Source organism: Paramisgurnus dabryanus, chromosome 19 (assembly GCF_030506205.2).
Source record: "Paramisgurnus dabryanus chromosome 19, PD_genome_1.1, whole genome shotgun sequence".
NCBI classification, from domain to species: Eukaryota; Metazoa; Chordata; class Actinopteri; order Cypriniformes; family Cobitidae; genus Paramisgurnus; species Paramisgurnus dabryanus.
The window spans coordinates 27,457,933-27,477,658 of NC_133355.1; the positions used below are offsets into that span (position 1 = coordinate 27,457,933).

At 38.5% G+C, this 19,726-nt stretch overlaps 1 protein-coding gene across 1 annotated transcript; it reads left to right on the top strand.

The window, feature by feature from the left end:
• The first annotated feature begins 473 nt into the window (after positions 1-473).
• Positions 474-18,549, top strand: mfsd2ab (MFSD2 lysolipid transporter A, lysophospholipid b). Its single transcript, XM_065294557.2, has 14 exons — positions 474-769; positions 3,712-3,837; positions 6,143-6,267; positions 9,726-9,849; positions 9,942-10,020; positions 10,139-10,347; positions 10,433-10,523; positions 14,468-14,586; positions 14,696-14,779; positions 15,705-15,788; positions 15,901-16,013; positions 17,445-17,588; positions 17,903-18,079; positions 18,169-18,549. Exons 1-14 carry the CDS (start codon positions 680-682, stop codon positions 18,218-18,220), a joined length of 1,617 nt encoding a protein of 538 aa, XP_065150629.1. The 5' UTR covers positions 474-679; the 3' UTR covers positions 18,221-18,549.
• The last annotated feature ends 1,177 nt before the right edge of the window (positions 18,550-19,726 follow it).

The following is a 19,726-nucleotide window of genomic DNA, read 5'->3' on the forward strand; positions in this document are numbered from 1 at the left end:
TAAACAGCATGGCAAATTACCAAAATATGTCCCCCCAAAATAGTGTTGCTGTATTACTATGTGTATGCAAAAATATCTGAAAAACATTCATTATCATCTTATGTCTAGTAAGTTTTCACATTATGAAAAATAAGCAAGAAAATCACTTGCATATAAAATAAAATTGAAAAATAAAAAACAAATAAGAATATAAATATAAAGTAATATATAATAAAACATAATAAATAATGAAAATAAAATAAAACTTGCATGAGAGAATTATACAAATAATAAATACATTAAATTAAATGAAATTAAACTTAACACCTAGTACTTTTTGCTTTCGTAATTTTTCTAATTGGCAAAATGACGCACGAGTATTTCAACGTCCTGACGTCATGATTGTACCAGCCCACCTCTAGGCATAGGGTGCGAATATCATACGAGCTGAAGGAGGAGGGGTGTAACAAGAATGAATGAGAGTTTTCAGGGGAGTGTCCAGCGCTTCAATTACTACACCCGGCAGATTCACGAGTCTTTAGTAACACAGGTTGATTCCAAGGAAACGGTTTAATCTACAATCAATCCCAACGCTTTTTGAGAAGCTATATAATTTCACCACCACCACATCACCATCGTTCAGTTTGTTTGCACATAAGAAGGGTGTACACGATTTTATCCTAAAATCTTTCGGAACGACATGGCAAAAGGAGAGGGCGCAGAGCAGTACTCTAATACGAGTCTTCTACAAAAATCCAGCACAGATGATGGGATCAAACTAGCAGCAAAGGTGAGATGTTCAAAACGATTTATGGCCTGATTCAGTCATCATTTTTCTAGTAACGTTATGCCTGTTTTAATCCATATGGAGCAGCCGCATTGACTCGCATTGTAGGATCTGCTCGGCTGGTCCGACGTGTCACCGAGCTGAGCACGCCTTTACCTTACTGTGCTGACAAAACATGACAACGCTTACATTATATTTAACGAAAATACGAAATTTTACGCTACGGTCGGACAATCGAGTGTAACCATCGTATGGATTGTCCGTTAAACGATAAAATTTCAAACCAAATTTTGCCGCGTCGCACGATAAGCTGCGTGTCTCAGAATTTGAATGGGAACCGCTGACAGATTTACTGCTGCTTTCTGTCCGTTTCACTGCGCAGTTTGTGATTTTGTGATGGGTGCATGTGAAAATAACGTTTAAATGTAATGCATATATGTATAATTGTGGACATAAGCGAATGAATGGTTGTACTTGCGATTAACGTTCCTTCAACGGTTTTAAAAAGGCGATTATTTTTGTATGCGAGATGTTTTCGCTTTCATAAAACCCAGTCAAAAAACGATCAAAACGAAAGCGATTTTACCCACCTCATCAAGTCACCATTGGTGTGGTGGTGTTTATATTTCGGGTAGGTGTAAATATTTGGGTCTGTAACAAATCTCCATGCATTGCCACATCATCAGTATTGGATGCATGGATAATGTTTCGATGCCACCTGTGGTTACGGTCATTTAGGAGCTTTATGGGAGTGTTGTGGGATTTGTATTACTTTAATGCTGTACATTTTACATTAATTTTATAGCTGAATGAGCTGTAGAAACCTTAACTTATATTTTCTGTCCTATATCTATTGCCTGGTTTGAAACACCATGTTAATAGTCTTAGTTTATTTTGACTATTATAAAAAATGAAATGTGAGCACGGTAGGATTATATCACTATTCTTATCTTTGATCTGTTATCTTGCACTTGCCTAAGTGAAAATATTTCCATGTTAGTGTCAGTAAACTTCTTTCACATTCTAACAAGTGTGTTTACGCATTTAAATATTTGTGCCGTCTGGATATAATGAAAACAAAGGTCACAAAACAATCCCAAAAAACAGTAACTCAATCTCTGGTAAAGAATTTATCACTGTATATAAAACAATGGCTTGGTTGCTTCTGCGCTCTTTCTGTATTAACTTAGGGGCATCCACAGTACTATAGTTCATTACATTGATATTGTGAGTACAGATTGACCCAGTGTCCCGTAACACAGATGGGCATTGTGAGAACGTCATGTGCAGAAGGGGCAAACGTCTCAAGGGTAGTCGCTGTGGTCTTCGCATTGCAACTTTAATGGTTTATTTTTGGAGGGTGCATGTGACCGACCCTCAGCTGTTATTATCTAGCGCAGAACTGATTGGACATTACAGTCACCCTATACAGGAGGAAGTATGGGAGTATGTAAATCTCTGCATGCGATGACTGATGTTTAAGTTTGTGTGCTGATGACAATCACACAGTTTTAAATGTGATATTCTTCAGCTGGCTTTCTCACTTAAGGGCGATATCCTGACCCAGATATGAGCATCTGCACAAGTAGTGAAGAATGAGGCTATGTTTGGATTAGGACCAAACAAGAAGTCAAGTAGAAATCCACTGTTTTAGCATAATTAAAACAAGCACTTGTCTAGCAGAATGGAGACCCACCCATGTAAACGTCTGGCCATGGTGTGACTGTTTACAAAACAATTAGGTCAATTTAAATCCCAATTGAGACAGTGACTATGTTAAACATATTCAGAATAAGGTCACCAATTAGATTACTGCTGACAACATTCTGATTAAAGGGTAAGTTCACCCCAAAATTAAAATTTTATCATACATCACTTACCCCTGTGCCCTTCTAAACCACCAAGTCTTACGATTATTTTCAGAACACATTTTTAGATATTTTTGATGAAAACCGGGAGGCTTGTGACTATCCCAGGCTGCAATTTTATTTTTATAATCAAGCCCAAAAAATAATGAAAGACATCGCCAAAAACAAGAACACTTGTGCGCAAAGAAAACAAAACCAACGATTTAATTCAACAATTTATTCTCCTCCTTGGACACGCATAATGGTTTAAATAAAAAGGAAAAACGATTTCATTTTGATACCAAATACAGTTTTTGGTGTTTCATTTTTAATTATACGAAAGCTTCTAGTGCCGTTAATTATCTTTCATGGTATACGTGCCAATAAACAGCCTTCTTGCTTGGAGTCTTGCTCTCTTGTTTGCCGTCAAATGGTTTACCAATGTAGTGTGCGTATGTATCCTGCCGTAAAATTCGTCGAAAACTCCCACACGATGTTAATAGTGTGATTAATGCTAATCTCACACTACAGGATTTTTGGCTGGATTTTGCTGTCGCGGTCTGCGTCAAAACCCCCGGATCATGACCAAATCGCAACTCACGGCAGTTGTCGATTCAGCATGATAATCCGAACCAGATGCTGCGATTCTTATTTTTTCTTATTTTTTTCTGAAGCTGTTTGATATTACCGCAACGTGATACAATGACAAGGTCAAGGTGGGACTACAAGGTGGGCCAATCACCGTGCAGATGGTATACTCGCTAAACTTAATTGCTGTAATTTCTCGCAATTTATGTGAGGAAAAACGTATTTTCGCTGATGTTCGGAAACGTTTTGTAGTGTATGCACATTGTCAGCATTGTGCGACTAAAAGAGAAATAATCCACGTGTCTTAATTTGTGTCGTGTTTACTTTACTTTAATTGTGACTTCAGGCGGATAAAGGTGATTAAAAATCGCTGTTTACGTAGTTGTTTCTTAGTCCAAGTATTAGAGTCTTAATCGGGTTAAGATTTGAATTTTGTAATTCTGTGTTATAAATTTTCATGATGCAAGATTTAAGATAACCTGTTGTATTATTTTTATTTCTTTGTAACAGCATGAGACAAAGAATCGGCTGTCGGTGTGCAACAAGCTGTGCTACGCTATTGGAGGAGCGCCGTACCAGATAACAGGATGTGCAATTGGCTTTTTCCTCCAGATCTATCTACTGGATGTTGCTTTGGTGAGTAGAGATAAACTTCAAAGCAATCCAGCTGCAGTTTTGTAAAGTTTAAGTAAGTTTTGAATTGAATTGAATTCAGATTATTGTTACATTGTGAACATTTGCAACCAGGAATCAATCAAGTAGTTAACCTTCTAACGATCTGGGGCCGTATTCACAAAGCATTTTATCTTATCACTAAGAGTACTCCTAAATCGCACTAAAAGATTTTAGCTAGGAGTTTTCTCTTAAAAGTTATTCACAACGCCTTTCAGACCTACTTTTAGTAAGGAAAAATTATTACTCCTAAACTAAGAGTGAGTCTTCGTTGCTACGTATGACGTCAATTCTCATGCACGAGCTGCCTCGCAATGACCACGGTGATTGGTTGTTAGATGACAGGGCTGTCATGCAGAACATAACACAGACGCACCAAATCATGGAATTACAACATCGAAATATGTCTGTGTCTTATACAAAATAATAATAGTAATGCCATCGAAATGCATATATAAAAGAAAAGTCGTGAATTAAATTAAATTAAATCAAGGTAGCCTAATACAAATGAAAACCGCCAATTGCCTAATAAGAAAAAACGACATTGCATTAACACTCGCTTGATTAATGTACATCCTATTAGCCTAAATAGACTACTTAAAGCAAGAAAATGTTGCCCATATTAAAGAAGCCTGCCTAATGTAATAAATAAATGATGGTGGAACTCGCCAAAACGAAAAAGAAAGCCCAAATGGATGCAGGATCAGTTACTGCTGCTGGCCCAGTTGGTGCTGGAAAAAAGACACGTAATAAAAGGGAAATTCGCCACTGAGATATCAAGCAAAACTAAGCGTGAGACATGCGAGAAAGTGATGCGCGGGTCAATGTACAAAACAACTGGCACCCGACCAACGTTTTCAACTAACCCGCCCGCAACTCGGACCGCAAAAAATAAAAAAATAAATAGTGTAACCGACCCGCTCCCTGGCCCGCATTTTTTTAAGTAGTAATTGTTTAATAGTTAATTGCCATCTTTATTTCAAACGACCCGACGGAACGCGACCCGAATATCATAAAAAATATTTTTGGATGACTCGTAACCGCGGGTGACCGCATGCATCCGCTCATTTCGGATCAACCCGCGCATCACTGGGGAGAGGATTTGTTGCAGATCAATGCAACATTCCCGCTTGTGTCGCGAACCCCGGACGAATGCGAGAGGCGGTGGTATGCATTCGCAGTAGAGGGTTGAGATTGCAGTATTTAAACAGACTAGCATGGCAACAGGTATGCCTATAATATTAAATATTTAATTTCATTATTGTTTCATGTAATTCTAAAAAACTTCCTGCTTGTCATGAATGTAATGAATTATGAAACAAATGTCATAAACAATATGCTTACATTAAAGTGTGCTTTTAAGTGTTATGTGCAATGCTTTTGAGTTGGTGAAACTGTCCATGTTAAGGAGGATCAGCACCTAAGACATTTTAAGATCCTTTGTGAATAGGTCTTAGTGAGTTAGGAGTCCTCTCGACTTCTTTTAAGCTGTCTCAGACTTAGGTGCTACTTTTAGGGCTAAAATGCTTCGTGAATTACTTTTAGTGAAAAAAATTAGGAGTCCTAAAGTTAGGAGTGACACGCCCATTATTTTTAGGAGTTGCTCCTAAATTTGCCAGTTAGGAGCTACTTTTAGCCTTAAAATTCTTTGTGAATACGGCCCCAGATTTCTTATGTGAAACTAATTGTGAACTTTAGGGGGTATTGGGTTTCTTTACACCCCCTGACTACACAGTCCGAGACAGTATGTACAGTCACAAAGGAGGAATTGTGCTGGGAAATGAATAGGTGGATAAAGGTCTCATGCCATTAACTTTTCAGGTCGCTAGTGTAGTGTTGGCTGGCTTAGTGGGAAGATTAAAGAGCATGAGATTTAAAGCAGCTCAGAAGTGTTCTCATAGCTCTCAACATTTATCATGTCACCAAGATCTACACAAGTGGCTAATGTATTTAATCCCACAGTTAACAGTTGCATCAGAGCAATTTGCTTGTCAGGTGCTTTAATGATCTTATGTGTCTTAAGTTCACTGGGTGACCCCATGTGCTCTGTTTAAGGTTATCGTTCACATGTAGTATAGCCCTATAAATTGATAGTACAGTATGTACTTGAAAAGTTAAGGCATATCTCCAAATGAGGTTGAGAGTTGAGAATAGGATATCTTTTCTTTATCACCAAAACAGATATACAGTACTAATGTAACATGTTTAGTATTTTGTCTTTCGCTTTTTAAAAATTAACATTATAAAGTCATTCTCCTTTTATCTGTAGTTGGATCCATTTTATGCCTCCATCATCCTGTTTGTGGGTCGAGCATGGGATGCCATCACAGACCCCACGGTGGGCTTTCTGGTGAGCCGAAGCCCCTGGACCAGATTTGGACGAATGATGCCCTGGTATGTTTTTTTACTCTGATTTGTATTTCACTTACACGTCTGAATGATTTCTCCTGGTCTTTTTGTACTTTGGTTCAACTGCATTATTCTCCCTGATCTATGTGACACGAGTCTGCATTGTCTTATTTCAGGATCAAGTTGCCTGTAGAAACTGTCTGCTTGTTTTCTATTGAAAACACAGCACTCTCTTTTGCTTTATAAACTGCTTTTAGAATTAATCTCTCCGGTCCGTCACTTGCTTTGTCTTTTGACCCATTTCTCCATGATTTGGAAATGTCAGAAGGCATAACCTTCAAGTGGGAGTGCCAAGTGGGCAACCCCCCCAGAGTTCTCATAATGGGGTCGAGGGATGTACGAAGAGGAGGAGGGGCTTTCTGGACCACAGTAGCTTTGCAATCGGCAATTTGCATTTTATTCCAACCAACCAGGGCTGCGTTTCCCAAAAGCCTTGTTGGCCACCTTTGGTCGTTGTTACCATTGAAAAACGCACCCCAGATCTCATTGATAGACCCACTGTTGAGGTCCTTTAAACCCTTTGGTCACAGTAATGGTGCCAATGAAGATGCTTGGAGCATGCTTGAGTGTTTCTGCACACGATAAAGTATTAGGTTTGAAGGTCAAAGTTTCGATTGACCACAGTGGTTTGCTGCTACAAATGCAGCAACACGATTGGCACAGGACTTAAAAATGCAACTTTGCAGCATTGCTTGACTAGCGACATTTAACCTCAGGTATGATCTAGTGATGCTTGCGGCAATGGAGAGGTGTAGTTCATAGAAAGCTTCAGTGGTTCCAAATGCAACAATAAAGGGTTACAGGTTTGGTAGGTTTGCTTGACATTCCAAACAACCAAGTTTTCCACATCACTGTTATCACTCGACATAAAAACTGCACTGCACTTCTAGTTAACTCGTAAATATAAACATAAAATTTTTATATGGTGGGTATGTTGGTTTAAACATGTAGACACAGCCAACGGCAACGTCAAGTCTTTACAAGACACAAGTCCTTATATGAACTCTGAGAAAGGAAGTGCTAGGAATGGGGGATGGAGTTAGGAATGCGTCATTCTGTTCTATCCGAACTCAAGGCACGTAATGGAATCTGGCAAGAAAGTTTCAAAGGCATTGAAGCAGAATTAGATGGTTGTATCCTCTTAGGGTGGTTCATTAGATCCCTACGGATGCCTGGATCTGTGTGGTGATGTCACATGCGAGGACACGAGTGACAGTCAGACAGGGTTGTTGTTATATGGGATTTGTGTAAGAGAGAATTGGGAATATTTCCCAGAAGGTCTTCAGAGAAGTTTTTATAATTGAATGGAATTGAATTCAACGTTTCCCCTTTCACAAAACCTGGCTACATGGATTATTAATAATATTAACCATGTGAGATATGCTATTATAATCCTGGCGAGGAATTAGTTACTAAGGTTAGCAACATATTTTGATGGCGTCAGGATAAATCTCTTGAGCCAGCATCTATAAAAAATATTTATAAACATTTAACAGAATATTTGCTTAAACCACAACTGCTTTCAGGAAATTGTTAACCAAAAAATGTGAAAGAAAGAAATGAGTCAGATGCTGATCTTCCTTTTTTACTTGATTACTGAGATATGTTAAAGCATTTTAACTCAGCCCAAGATAGCATCTTTCATTCCATGATTAACGTCGCTGATACTATTTGTTGTGTGTTCGGGAAGAAGACATTCCTGTTTTGTGTGTGAAGCATGCTCTGGGGGGAAGCATATGTAAAGGAGGGAATTCTGAGTGGTCCAACCCACAACACACCACTGCTGTGATCCAATCAGAACGAGACAGACAAACCAGCTGAGCATGAAGTCGAGGCGGCACGCATCCATTTTTTTAGGAGCAGTGGGGTTACTGTCGTTCATACGGCAGTCATGTGAGATGCATACTGTGTTTGTTACACGTGTACATTTGCTTAACCAAGAAATATGATTTTTGGTGATTTAAAAGATAAGATTTACATACATGATCCTTCATGACTACTTTCATACATTTTAGATTTAGTTGTTTTAATTCATTAAAATAATTTAATACATTAAACCACTGTGAGGTTCTGCATTAATCGTGCCGTTTTATTGTTATCAGGGCTTTGGTTTGAAATACAGGTCTGTTTATTTTATATACAGCAGCAGTCTCAAATGAACGATTATAACCCTGAATTGCACAGTCCTTTTTTGACTTTCACAAATATTTACTAAACTTAAGTATCCAATCCAAATGTAGGCAAGGTGGGCTGTGTTTTATTTAACTAGATTTGATGTTTTTGGGTGGTTTTACTAGTTTTAAACATTTATAAAAGGGGGATTATTTTGTTCAGAGGTATTTTTAATTTTTACCAACATACGACACAAACCGAAACCGTTGATCTCTGGTAAATTTCCCCTTACACCACTTCGCCTTTTCTGTGCTTTTCTATCTATAGGGATTGTGAAAGAAAAATCTGCAGTAATTACGCAAAGATGGTGAAGTTTTAAATAGAGCTGAAAGTACAACACTTTTATTGTATTACTGAAAATGTGATATTGAAGAAAATTTCAATAGCATGCTAAAAATGAAATATTTGATATTGTGTTTCTTTTTATAATAATAATTATATATATATAACCAACATACGTTTCATATTTCAGGGAAAAATATCACAACAACAGCGATGTTTTACTGTTGCATAAAATAAATTATTTAACAACGCAAACAAACAGACAAAAATAAAGTTCGCACATACCAGCTAACATCTGGGTGCCAGATGCTATATCATCCACAATGACATAAAACTTTAATCATACATTTCTTTTTAAAGTATTAAAATTAAAATGCTCATTTCTAGCAAACCATCGCAATATGCTTATCACGATCTGCATGTTTACGAATTGCGCAACCCTATCGGAAAGCATTATTGAAATGCCTTCAGTATTACACAGACTTGTAAGTGGTAAAAGGGAAGCTTTGTTAAAGATAAGTTGTTATTTATTACTTTTTCTGTGAAGTTGATTTACACAACCAGTCACGGAATTCAGTTACGTCAGTAAGAGAATGTGAAACTGAAATGACGACACACAGGAATACACACTGTGTCTCAGCCTCAACATGCCACACCTCACGCAACAATGGGTCTGAAGCAAAGACAGGATGTTGTCTACTAATTGTTTTCCTTTATCAATTTCTTCCGTTTCTCAATGTATACAGCTACTGATGATGATGTCATTAGTAAAGGGAAGGAAAGCCATACTTGGTCTTTGGAATAATGCACCAAGTAGCAGGATGGGAAATACTATGCGGCATATTTTCCTTTCACGTTTGCTCCTCCTTAGATCTACCCTCTGAATTTTTTTGAAAGGGGTATATATAAAAAATAATGTTGTGTCCTTTGTTCTGTTAACAAATGTGTTCACTTTGGCTGTAGTAAAACTGTATATCCTTTGCACGCAGGATTGTGGCATCCACCCCGTTCGCCGTGCTTTGCTATTTCCTCATCTGGTACGTGCCCACGGTTGACCAAGGCAAAGTTATCTGGTACCTGATCTTCTACTGTGCATTCCAAACGTTACAAACAGTGAGTAACAATCTTCACATTAGCACGTGTGTTAGTTCATGTCATTTTGTGTGAATTTGCTCATTTCCGGCATCTCCTGCTTCCCAAAACAGTGCTTCCACGTGCCGTACTCTGCCCTTACCATGTTTATCAGCTCCGATCAGAAGGAGAGGGATTCGGCCACAGCGTACCGTGAGTTTCCTTCAGTACTTTGTAGTTTAAAACATTTACAACTGGTTACAGCCCCTAAGGATGAAGGTGGCAACCTGTTCTCCATTCGTGTAGCTAACTGTTTGCTGTTTCATCTCAGGAATGACCGTGGAGGTTTTGGGTACGCTCATCGGCACTGCGGTTCAAGGTCAAATTGTGGGAATGGCCAACGCTCCCTGCATCTCCTCCGGGAACGACCTCAACTCCACAGATCTACTAGTGACTCCTAGTGTCAACCTCAACTCCACAGATCTACTAGTGACTCCTAGTGTCAACATCACCGAGCCTCATGCTTCGCTGGGAGATCTGGTAGGTTTTCGTACGAGGTTGGGTGAATTACAGCTGTTATTGTTACGTTGTTGTTTTTTAATGTCTGGTTTTGATTGTCCCGCAGAGAAATGCCTATATGATTGCATCTGGTGTCATCTGCTCCATCTATGTTCTCTGTGCCGTGGTGCTGTTCCTTGGTGTGAAAGAACAAAAAGGTACGTGCATGTGACACTGCAAAGCTGTCAGAGCTGGTTTTCTTTAGATTTGATTTTGAAACAACACACATGAATCACTTGGTTCCTTCGAAATTTCTCACGGAGATGAGTTTTGATTGCAGATGTACCTGCTGCTTTTCCACAGGGCTTATGTTACAGTGTTTGCCCCACATGCGGAGTTCAGGTCCCAGTGAATGTCAGTGAATTAGTTTAGTGGGATTATAACCTTGCAAAGCAACGGAGAAGACCGTACAAAATTTTGGCACACAATTTGGCACACAGACATTGTTGTATAGACAAGATTAAAATACATGAGACAAATGCATAGACCTTTTTGTAGAAGTGGCAAGCACAGATTTTCTTGTGAAAGTGAGCTATTAAGCAAATTAGGGGGCGTGTACACTAATGCGTTTAAACGTGTCTGAAAATATCAGGGGGATGCCAACTGTGGGCGCTTTGGTTGCTATAATACTTCTGTTTTGTTTATCAGTTGTTGTATGATGTGCCGGTTGGTTGTTGTGATATTTGTCCCGCCCTCCTCCACTGTGATTGGACGGCTGTGTGAAAAGTGACATTGACGAGCTGAGCGTTTTACCCAAAGTTGAAAATTTTTCAACTCTTAGTGGGGGGAAAACGCCAGCTGTTGGCATTTTTAAAATGCGCGGCACTTCCATTGGAAACATGCGCAGGCGTATAAGCCTTGGTGTACGTGCCCCCTTAGTATTTGCTAAACCAAAACATTTGATAACAAGAGAAGATTACTCAACTTGCTTTTGTCAGCCAGTGTCAGCAAGACAAGTTATATGCAAATATCTGACAGGGAACCAATCAAATTGAACATGGTCAAAATAAGAAAAAGAGCACTGTGTGAATGCCATCAAGATCAAAAACTGCTAGCTGGATTGTGAGGGGAAAGAACCAAAAAAATCTATGTTACTTTGATTTCAATTGTGTTTGGTGTAGCACCATTAATCACTGTTTATCCCTCTTTTTTTTTTGAAGCAATGGAGAAGGCCGTCCAAACATTTGGCTCCCATTTAGAGTAAAAGAGTTATTTTCGCCCCGGAACTGTATATACAAAAATAAAATGCATGACACAAATGCATAGACCTTTTTGCAGAATTGGCAAGCACAGATTTTCTTGTGAAAGTGAGCTATTAAGCAAATTAGGGGGCGTGTACACTAATGTGTTTAAACGTGTCTGAAAATGCCAGGGGGATGCTAACTGTGGGCGCTTTGATTGCTATAATACTTCTGTTTTGTTTATCAGTCGCTGTATGATGTGCCGGTTGGTTGTTGTGATATTTGTCCCACCCTCCACTGTGATTGAACGGCTGAGTGAAAAGTGACATTGATGAGCTGAGCGTTTCACCCAAAGTTGAAAATTTTTCAACTCTCAGTGGGGGAAAAACGCCAGCTGTTGGCATTTTCGGCACTTCCATTGGAAACATGCGCCGGCCGCAGGCGTATAAGCCTTTGTGTACGTGCCCCCTTAGTATTTGCTAAACCAAAACATTTGATAACAAGAGAAGATTACTCAACTTGTCTTGCTGACTGGCAGACAAAGCAAGTCATATCCATATATCTGACCGGGAACCAATCAAATTGAACCTTTTAAAAATAAGAAATGTCATCTGTGTGAATGTCATCAAGACAAAAAATTGCTAGCTAGGATTGTGAGGGAAAGAACCAAAAATAATCCATGCTACTTTGATTTCAATTGTGTTTTGTGTAGTACCATTAATAACTTTATTAGGGGGGTAATGAGACAAATGCATAGACCTTTTTGTAGAATTGGCAAGCACAGATTTTCTTGTGAAAGTGAGCTATTAAGCAAATTAGGGGGCGTGTACACTTATTCGTTTAAACGTGTTTGAAAATGCCAGGCAGGTGCCAACTGTGGGCGCTTTGGTTGCTATAATACTTCTGTTTTATTTATCAGTCGTTGTATGATGTGCCGGTTAGTTGTTGTGATATTTGCCCCGCCCTCCTCTGCTGTGATTGGACGGCTGAGTGAAAAGTGACATTGACGAGCGTTTTACCCAAAGTTGAAAATGTTTCTACTTTCAGCGGGGGAAAGTAGACGCCGGCCGCAGGCGTAAAAGGCTTTGTGTACACGCCCCCTTAGTATTTGCTAAACCAAAACAAAAAGAGGAGATTACTAAATTTTTCACTCTTGCTGACAAAGCAAGTTATATGCAAATATCTGACAGGGAGCCAATCAAAGTGAACCTTGTCAAAATAAGAAAAAAACACTGTGTGAATGTGATCAAGACCAAAAACTGCTAGCTAGGATTGTGAGGGGAAGAACCAAAAAAATTCCATGCTACTCTGATTTCAATTGTGTTTGGTGTAGCAGCATTAAAGGACAAGTTGGGTATTTTACACTTAAAGCCCTGTTTTCAGATTGTTTATGATGAAATAGAACGGTTTTGACTGAAATTTGGACATATGATGCTGGCCCGAGAATTTTCGCGTGTTTGTTGTATCAGCCCCTACCTCTACAATGGCTGCATAGGTGCCCTGGAACAATCCTTCCTAAAATGCATTAAACTTTCGTTTACAAAGATGTGAAACTCACCGAGTGGTCAGGGGTGTTCACTGATATGATCACACAAAAATCGCTGCAAAAGATGCTTTGCTTTCCAACAGGTGTTTTAGCATTCGTTGTAAACTTGTGAACCTATTTTTCCAAACGCCTCACACCCGTACATTCTTCCGCTGAGAGCTTGAATAATAGACACTCCAGCCCAGTTGGTGGCAATAATCCGCCTTTGCCAATTGCAAGAATACAAACAACGTTCCTGGCGCGGAGTAATACCGTACCTCACCGCACATCTAATACAAGTCAATGGAGTTGGATAAAACTACGATAAAACCTGTTGGAAAGCATCTTTTTTTTTCAGCGATTTTTGTGTGAGCATATCAGTGAACACCCCTGACCACTCGGTGAGTTTCACGTCTTTGTAAACGAAAGTTTAATGCATTTTAGGAAGGATTGTTCCAGTGCACCTATGGAGCCATTGTAGAGGTGGGAGGTGATACAACAGAAACCAAAAATTCTCGGGCCAGCATCATATTTCAGTCAAAACCATTCTATTTCATCATAAACAATCTGAAAACAGGGCTTTAAGTGTAAAATACCAAACTTGTCCTTTAATCACTGTTTATCCCTCTTTTTCTTCGAAGCAATGGAGAAGGCCGTCCAAACATTTGGCTCACATTTAGAGGAAAACCGTTATTTTCACTCCGGAATTGTATATATAAAATTAAAATGCATGAGACAAATGCATAGACCTTTTTGTAGAATTGGCAAGCACAGATTTTCTTGTGAAAGTGAGCTATTAAGCAAATTAGGGGGCGTGTACACTTATTCGTTTAAACGTGTCTGAAAATGTCTGGGGGATGCCAACTGTGGGCGCTTTGATTGCTATAATACTTCTGTTTTATTTATCAGTCGCTGTATGATGTGCCGGTTGGTTGTTGTGATATTTGTCCCGCCATCCTCTACTGTGATTGGACGGCTGAGTGAAAAGTGACATTGATGAGCTGAGCGTTTTACCCAAAGTTGGAAAATTTTCCATTTTCAGCGGGGGAAAACGTCAATGGCACTTTCATTGGAAACATACGCCAGCCGCAGGCGTAAAAGGTTTTGTGTACACGCCCCCTTAGTATTTGCTAAACCAAAACATTTGATAACAAGATGAGATTACTCAACTTTTCACTCTTGCTGACAAAGCAAGTTATATGCAAATATCTGACAGGGAATCGATCAAATTGAACCTTGTCAAAACATGAAAAAGTGTGAAAGTCATCAAGACCAAAAACTGCTAGCTAGGATTGTGAGGGAAAGAACCAACAAAAAGTCATGCTACTCTGATTTCAATTGTGTTTGGTGTAGCACCATTAATAACTGTTTATCCCTCTTTTTTTCTTCTGGACAGAGACCTGCAGGGTAAGGACCCAACCCATGTCTTTTGTCCAGGGTATCCGTATGGTAATGGGATACGGTCCGTACGCCAAGCTGGTCATGGGCTTCCTCTTTACCTCTCTGGCTTTTATGGTTAGTTTTGACATTTCATGCACCTGCAGCCATATGGGTTTATAAGCATCATGGGCAGCCATGATTTTATAAATGTTTCCTAAAATGTGATGTCCTACATTTCTTGCAGCTCCTGGAGGGAAACTTTGCCCTCTTTTGTAGCTACACCTTGGGTTTCAGAGATGACTTTCAAAACATCCTGCTTGTCATTATGGTAAGCTAATCTTATGTGTGATTTTGATAAACTTACCTGTATTGTAATTATAGAGGGCATGGTAATACATTTATAGACAGTACTTAAATGTATAAGTTAAATGACTTGATGCTTTTTAAAATGGAGTAGCAAAAGGTGTGGCATTCAAGAATGTGTCAAAACTTTGGGTGTGTTTTAAGTAGCACTGATCTACTGTCTCAATCGCAAAATGCCCATGAATGAAAAATAGATCCTGTCTTGTCTATAAGGTTACAATGTGTTATTGTGAAATCACAGACAGGGATTATTACAAAAAACAACACATTACAATGACCTAGAAGGTGAGGTGCCCTTGAGCAAGGCACTTTAACCCCAATTGCTTCGGGGCACTGCAGTGACCCCTGCCCACTGCTCTGGGTGTGTGTTCACTACTCATTGGAAAGGGTTAAATGCAGATGTTACATAAGTATGCGTTTCATACTTAACAAAAGCATGTCACTTTCAGAAAGTACTAAATATAGTTCAAATCAAAGTAGTGCTTCTAGTTTTAGAAGACCGGAAATTCTTGTTTTCATGCTTTTGTTTATCTGCAAGTTCAAAAGATTTCAACTATAACCTGGGTTTAGAGAAAGTCATTGTGTTTATTCAATGTTTTGTTTTCTATGACAATAATAAGCTTCATGGATTATAAGATGAACTATAGATGAAAGTTTAAGCACACATGTGGATCGCCACAAAGCGACTGTGTCGTCAGTGTTGGAAGGTGTGCAAGGATAAACACTCTACTCGCAGAAAGGAAGTTGTGCAAAGACGTAATTTTTGTAAAAATCGTAATCTTACCTAATACCCATCTATAACAACGAGTCTTTACAGTCATTTTGCTAGATTTTTGCCAATGTGTAGATGCAATCTTGTTCACCTGTGATTTTTAATTTCTCCCTTCCAGCTCTCCGCCACACTTGCTATCCCATTCTGGCAGTGGTTCCTCACAAAATTTGGCAAGAAAACGGCAGTGTACTTTGGAACGACAGTAAGTGTTGACAGTGTTTTACATAACCTCAGATTTTGATTGCACATACAGGCCCACAGTGGCATCTGCTGGCCTGTCATACAATATCTGACAACTTGTATTCTTATTGCAGTCCGTGGTACCTTTCCTGATCTCAGTCGTCTTTGTGCCAAGCAATCTTATCGTGACATACATTGTGTCCTTTGCTGCTGGAGTCAGTGTTGCTGCAGCCTTCTTGCTACCCTGGTAAGTGCCTCACCTTAAAGGGGACTTTTTTAAGATCCCAAATAAGTTTTTGGTGTCCTCAGAGTACGTATGTGAAGTTCTAGCAAAAAATACCATATAGATAATTTATTATAGCATGTTAAAATTGACACTTTGTAGGTGTGAGCAAAAATGTGTTGTTTTGGGGTGTGTCCTTTAAAATGCAAATAAACTGATCTCTGCACTAAATGGCAGTGCCGTGGGTGGATAGTGCAGATTAAGGGGCAGTATTATCCCCTTCTTACATCACAAGGGGAGCCAAATTTTAATGACCTATTTTTAACATGCTTGCAGAGAATGGTTTACCAAAACTAAGTTACTGGGTTGATCTTTTTCACATTATTCTAGGTTGATAGAAGCACTGGGGACCCAATTATAGCACTTAAACATGGAAAAGTCAGATTTTTGTGATATGTCCCCTTTCAAATGTAGATTTGCCTTTTATCACTACTAAAATCAATTGATTATCCCAACATGCAATACTGATTTTAATTTACAATAATAATAATAATTATTATTATTATTATTATATATTATTATATTGTTTTTGTTACTTTTTAAGTCATATATTAAAAAAAATACATTTTCAAAAAAGATGCACACTTCTTGTATCCAGTATTTTGCCTTTTATTTACTTGATAACTTTTTTTAATAATTTAAAAACAATTGCAGTTTAAAATTACAAGAGCCAAATGTTAATAGTTTAAAAGTGAAACTTTTTTTTGTTTATTACTGTTTAACTTTCATAAATTGTTGCATTTCAAGTATTCACAACATATAGCCAGTTTTCTCCTAATGACTAAAATTGCACCTCCTGTTTTCTTTTTTAATATTTTAAAGATATTTAGGCTAAATCGCCTTTCCGTTGTACACTTCATTCAGACACAGCTGTCGGAGTTTGCCCCCTAGTGGCAGTCATAATGAAATTTCAGTTTATGCGTTAATCGGTGTCAGCATGGGAGGGAAGCTCATTCCAACGCAAGAGCCTTTAATCTACGAATATATTTATACTTCATTGCATACTAATTGGTTTTAAAGGATTCAAGTGTTACTGATTAAGATAAAAAAAGGATTAGTAATATTCACCTTGCACACAGTGTTTTGATTGGAACACACTGAAATACATCACTTTCGGTCGGCGTGTCACATGTGGTGTAGTAGCACAAGTTTACTATTTTTAATGGATCCAAAGCTCAAAATTACACATCCACAGATGGTCTTCACCTTACACAGCCCCATTTGCGACACTCCATAGGGAATGAATGACTTTTGGTTTATCTGCCTTCGTTTGTCATGTACAGTGGAAAGGCAGCTTAAGGGTTGTTGCGAAATATTACTACAGTTTCTGTGGTAAACACTTTGTACACAGTCAGTGCACAGTAAAAGACCTTGTATATTTTTCTGTATTCTCAGGTCCATGCTTCCCGACGTGGTGGATGACTTTAAAATCAACAATCCTGATTCTCAAGGCCATGAAGCCATCTTCTACTCATTTTATGTGTTCTTCACCAAGTTTGCTTCTGGAATTTCTTTGGGAGTCTCGACCCTTAGTCTTGAGTAAGTCGCCACAAACATCTCCGCATTATAAATCCTATTTGAAACCACACTATAGGCAATCCTGCATTCTTGTACGAAAGATCCAGGCTTGATCCATTAAGACTAACTTTTTGTTGAATTTCACTGTATGAGAATGTGTCTGACCCCTTGACTTTAGATATAATGCGATTAGCCCTTCTTATTGAGGGACCGGTGATAACCGTGTAACATGTGAGACTTTCCATCACTTTGTGATCGGTCATGAGGTTGGATTTATCTGGATGAACGTAACACACTAATTTATTCTCTCTTTCATTTCTTGCTCTCTGAAATAGTTTTGCCGGCTATGTGCCGAGGGGTTGCAAGCAACCTGCAGAGGTTGATTTAACGCTGAAGGTCCTTGTGTCTGCTGCTCCCATATTCTTCATCATTATTGGGTTGTTAATATTCATCAGCTATCCTATTAATGAGGAAAAGAGACGGGGGAATCGCAAATTACTTGAAGAACAACGGTAAACAGCACTTACATGTCACTTCCTATATATCTATAGTTAAGTATTTGGCAGTATTTGTCTAACTCGCCTTTATTTGTTCTCTTTAGGGAACACGAGGTCGACTCCGAAACGGACTCCACAGAGCTCAATGTGGTATAATAGCAACAAAAAAAAACTGCTGTTTGCCTATGTTGGTCTGAAGTAAACTGCATAGAGTGATTGCTTTGAACCAACCGTACGTGTTGCCTTGTGGCCAAAAATGTCCACTGGGCACCCTAAGCAGAGTATCCTGAAAGACAGCCTTTGACATCTAAAGTAGTACAAAGTGCCTTGTCGTTTCCAGTGCTGATGGACACTATTTTACATAACACTTACAGTTGACATATCCGTTTTGTGCTGCTCGCTGGATCTTTCAATCCGGCCAACTTTTGAGGAAAGCACGAATTCTGATCTGCACTAACTCAATGTAGGGTGGGACACGTCTTTGATGAAAGAAACTTTGAAAAGGTTTTTTGAAATGTAAATAGAAAATGTAGTGTATTTTGGTTATTATATGAAAGGTACGTTTTGGGAGGAATGTCTGTGTTGACTATTTAATGTAATATTTATGAATACCTGACTATATTTTCGAGCAAATGTGAAACTGTGGAAGTCGAGAGTGTGGTTTCATAACATCAAATATTTTATTCATTACTCATTTCCGGATCCCTTTTATTACTCGTGAGGCAGATTTTCTTAGGTTTTCTTCAATGTCAGTCTTTTTGCAGATATATGTGTTCATAATGGGATGCACTAAGGGATAAATGTCCCAATTTGATATTTCTAAATCCGCTCATTATCTCAACATGTGTCAGAACTATTGATGGTAGATTAGATGGTAAAATGTGAATGAGCAGGAAGCCATCAGATCTTATTCAGTGCACGTGGGGTTAAACTATATGATCGGTTGCTTCTGGTTTGAGGCGAACAAGATTATTTAAAGGGATACTTCACCGATTTAGCATTCAGCTTTGTATCTGTAGAAACCCGGCAGTATTACTGAATGACCATGTTTCCCTCCATCATTTCCCCCTGAGAGGAGAGATATCTGCATTTTGGTTCTGCAAAAAAGTCCTCCGATGATGCAAAAATCATCGGAGGACTTTTTTGCAGAACCAAAATGCAGATAAGTATTTAAGTATTTATTACTTGTGTTTTAAATCCTATGTTGGTTTGATTCTCCCATCTTAATTTATCTTGTTTAAGGGCCATTGTAAAATTAAGTGGGGGCAGTTTGAATGGAGCTGCAGAACAATTACCTTACCTATAATATATCATTAAATCCTATGGAAAGCCAATTCATTTGTTTACAAGTAATGCTTCCTTTTATGTTAGACATCAAGTTAACATCAGCTTTGGTTTTGGTTTTTGTTTTGTGTCACTGCCCTTATGCTTGTCCTTATGCAGTTGTCCCAAAGTGCTTATGTAAGATATTTGTTTTATTATTGTACAGATCTCTGCCTGCAACTTCTGTGTCAAATATTTGAATACAGTATAATTGTACAGTATGTGCTGCTGTGATAAAAATGTACATAGATCAACATTTTTCATATTCTTTCTTAGGAAATGAAACTACTTGTAAATATATATTTCATATGTACATATGATGTACATTAAAATCTCATC

Bases quoted from the DNA above. Each gene is read 5' to 3' on its own strand.
- mfsd2ab (XM_065294557.2), top strand. From the start codon at position 680: ATGGCAAAAGGAGAGGGCGCAGAGCAGTACTCTAATACGAGTCTTCTA. The intron at 6,268-9,725 runs GTATGTTTTTTT...CTTTGCACGCAG, and splicing joins TTTGGACGAATGATGCCCTG to GATTGTGGCATCCACCCCGT. The intron at 17,589-17,902 runs GTAAGTCGCCAC...TCTCTGAAATAG, and splicing joins GTCTCGACCCTTAGTCTTGA to TTTTGCCGGCTATGTGCCGA.